This window comes from Castor canadensis, chromosome 1 (genome assembly GCF_047511655.1).
Source record: "Castor canadensis chromosome 1, mCasCan1.hap1v2, whole genome shotgun sequence".
In the NCBI taxonomy this organism is placed as follows: Eukaryota; Metazoa; Chordata; class Mammalia; order Rodentia; family Castoridae; genus Castor; species Castor canadensis.
Window position 1 is genome coordinate 192,870,272 of NC_133386.1, and position 3,724 is coordinate 192,873,995.

Below are 3,724 nucleotides of genomic sequence, written 5' to 3' on the forward strand. Positions count from 1 at the left end.
CTCAAACTTCAAAGTCAAACTAAGTGGGAAAATCATTCAATTTTTCTTTTTCTTTCTAAGACAACCCAAAAATGACCAAAAGAATGAATTTTATCTTAAAAATCTAATACACCAAGACTAAAAATATCACATTTTACAATAACATGAACTTAAAATTACATAAAGGATAGTTTACTCAATTTCATTGTTATAACTCTTCAAAGTTAATTGAAATACAGAAATGCACACAAATAAGTCTTCACATCAATAAATTGTAAACTGCAATAAAGACATAAAAGATTACCATCATGCTTCTGTTCTGGCCTGTGTTACTTTCCTGAAGGCTTCTTTGACATCTTTGTTTCTCAGGCTATAGATGAGGGGGTTAAGCAATGGGTTGATTATGGTGTAGAACAGGGCAGCCACTTTGTCTCTTTCTAGGGAGTACTTGGAACTGGGCCTTGAATACATGAAGAGCAAGGATCCATAGAACAGTGTGACAGAGACTAGGTGGGAAGCACAGGTGGAGAAAGCCTTGTGCCTTCCTGAGGCTGAGAGGATCCTCAGGATAGCCAGGAGAATATTAAAATAGGAAATGAGAATAGCAAGAAGGCAGGAGAGGACTGTGAAGCCAACCATACTGGAAAGGATTTTCACGTACATCTTGGTGTCTGTACAGGATGTTTTTACCAATGGGAGCACATCACAGAAAAAGTGGTCAATAACATTACTACCACAGAAACTTAGTCTGAATGTGTTAGCAGTGTGGGCTATGGCATTCAAAAACCCTCCTATGTAAGAACCAGATACAAGCCCAGTACAGAGAGAAGTGGACATGATACCTGAGTAAAGCAGTGGGTTACAAATAGCCACATAGCGGTCATAAGCCATGGCTGCCAGCAGATAGCACTCAGTGTAGGCAGCAACACAGGAAAAAAAAAACTGAGCCCCACATCCAGACAAGGAAATGCGCTTATCTTCTGAGACACAATTGACCAATATCTTAGGGGTATACACAGAGGTATACCAGAAATCCAAAAAAGACAAACCACCAATGAAAAAGTACATGGGTGTATGCAGCCAGGAATCAATTCGAATTAAGATAACCAGGGTCATGTTCCTTAATAAGGTTACCAAGTAGAGCATTAGAAATGTTCCAAATAGAATCAGCTGCCACTGAGGGTCTGCAGAGAAGCCCAGCAAGATGAATTCAGTCAGAATGGTACGATTTCCCACTTCCATGTCCACAAAGAGGAAGACCCGATTAACATCATAAGTAGGAAAATAATTGAATTATATTTCTGTTAAGATAATAAGCCATACATTAATTAAGTAAACAATTATTAGTGAGCTTGTGTATTTTTAGTCATTTAAATAACCATAAAATTACAATAGGAACTATGGGACTTCAGTCTGTTACTTGGCAATACTAGAATTGAAGTCAAAATCTGAGATTTAAATTAAAGCTTTCATTTATGAACTGCTTATTTCAGGGCCATCTCTTATCAAACAGAAGAGAAAAATAAAGTTAGTAAGATTACTGGTAGTTTTCTGACAGGTTGTCAAACAAATATAGAAGATACACAAGAAATTATCCAACCCAATATTTGGTTCAGTCTGATTTCTAAAATAAGTTGTCTATCATATCCCTCCACGAGTTAATAAGAATGTCTATGTGTCAGACATTGTGATAATATGTAAGTGAGTATCAATATACTGTACTCTTCCTGCTACTATAAGTACCAATAGGAAAAAAATATATCACTGGCCATTTGCCAGATACTATCCAAGCCCTATCCTTAACCATTTTATTCCTGATCAGAATCTCATAAGGTAGGTGAGATGATAATATTTTTGCTGCTGATGATGAAACTGAAGCACAGAAGTTAGAGTGATGTACAACTTCACAGGGCTGGTGAACAGTACAGCTCATAATGGAACTCAGAATTTTCTCATTAGAAAGTATATGCTCTTAAAGTTTAAGGTATTCACTAGTCTTAAAAGTGTTTAATTGTTTTCTCCCATTTTTTCCTAAGGTATTGCTATACCTCACTAACAATATGATTTGTTTACTCATTTAAAAACTTTTTAAAAACATTTTTTTCTAACGCTGAATTTTTCTACTTTCCTCTAGGTGATGTGGGAATACATACATGTTTGATGCATTGTATGATATTATGGATGTTAAACATTGGAATGAATTTAATTTTAATATTATGGCATTGAGAGATTATAAATCCTAAAGCTACAAAAATTTCTGAGGAAAGCTAAAAGGAGGTATTTAATTACATAAACTACCCAATTTTCATTTAAAAATTGATTAACTTCTAATAAATATTTTTAAAAATTACTCTGTCTCAATTATTGACCTAGTATCCAGCTGACTATTTTAAATGGTTTCATTAGTTTATATTAGTCATACAGGGGGTTTTGTCATGACATTTCCATATATGCATATAATGTACCCAGTTTGTTTCATCTCCTCCAATATTATCCCTCTCCCCCTTCTCATTATTGAAATGGCAGGTTGCAATATTAATACTCAGTATTTTGCATGTAAATATATTGTAATTTAATAGGTGTAAGCCCATATTAAAGCAGAGGACAAAGTTAAAACCAAGAAAGATGGTTATTTATTTCTATGTTTTAAACATTTGTTTTTGAGCTAAGTCAAAATAAGTGCTGTAACTACAGTGTAAACCCTCAACCTCTAGATTTTGTATTTCTACTGGGTAGGAAGTTAGATATTTGTGTCGTTTCAAATGTGGATCATCAGAGAAGACATAATTTCACTGGTGACATTAAAGACACTTACACTTATCTGACTATTGTTATATAATAAATCTTTTCTCATTAACACAAACAGTACAGTTTCTTAGTCCAACTGGTGGTGTTCCAGAAGTTGACTTTACATTACCTTATAGCACTTTCCCTCATCATTTGCTTTCATCCATTTAAGTCAATCAAACCATATTAACCACATGACTGATTTCACCATTATAATCTTACAGACTTTAGGAGCTCCACGCTTTGTTAGAAAGTCTATGTTCTATGTATTTGTGAACTATTTTTATGAATCTGCTCAAACATGAGTATTCTTATTTTCAGAATGTATAAATGTTGGGTTACAGCCATCATCTCAAGGGTCACTGTGAAACTTGCTATGCTATTATCTGCCTATACAGAAATATATGTGAGACTTATTAAGTATATTTTAACATGAGTCATGGAAAATTGAAATACACAGACATTGAAAATTAGAACACATTTTACATTGATGCAAAAGGCTGAATAATTGATAAATTGTGTAGCATAATAATCAAAGTGCTTTCCTTTGTTTGCTGCTATAGCTTATCATATAGGAGAGTTCCTAGTATATTTGTGGCCTATAATAAATAGGTATAAAAATAACCTACTTACTATAACCAGATGGGTTATTTCCTTTATTCATTGAAGATGTTTCTCAAAAGTATTGTCTACTTCTAACCTAACTCACAATTTTCAGGGAAAAATCTACCTAAGCACATTGTACTACATAAAAAGAATAAAAGAGAGAAGACTAATTTTTCATGTCTCAGATTCATCTAGAATTTTTAATTGTCTGTTAATATGCAAATATGAAATAGTAGGGATAAAAATTTAGGAGCTTATGACTCTAAAGCCTCCTGTACAGAATGGCACATGAAGATGCATCCTATATAGAATGACTGAAAAAAGACTTATTAAGAGCCTCTTAGCCCATTGC

At 33.7% G+C, this 3,724-nt stretch overlaps 1 protein-coding gene across 1 annotated transcript; it reads right to left on the reverse strand.

Moving 5' to 3' along the window:
* Window positions 1–285: 285 nt before the first annotated feature.
* On the reverse strand, window positions 286–1,221 carry LOC109701583 (olfactory receptor 9G4-like). The gene has a single exon (XM_020187133.2). The coding sequence runs from the start codon at window positions 1,219–1,221 to the stop codon at window positions 286–288; it is 936 nt and encodes a 311-aa protein (XP_020042722.2).
* Between the last annotated feature and the right edge of the window lie 2,503 nt (window positions 1,222–3,724).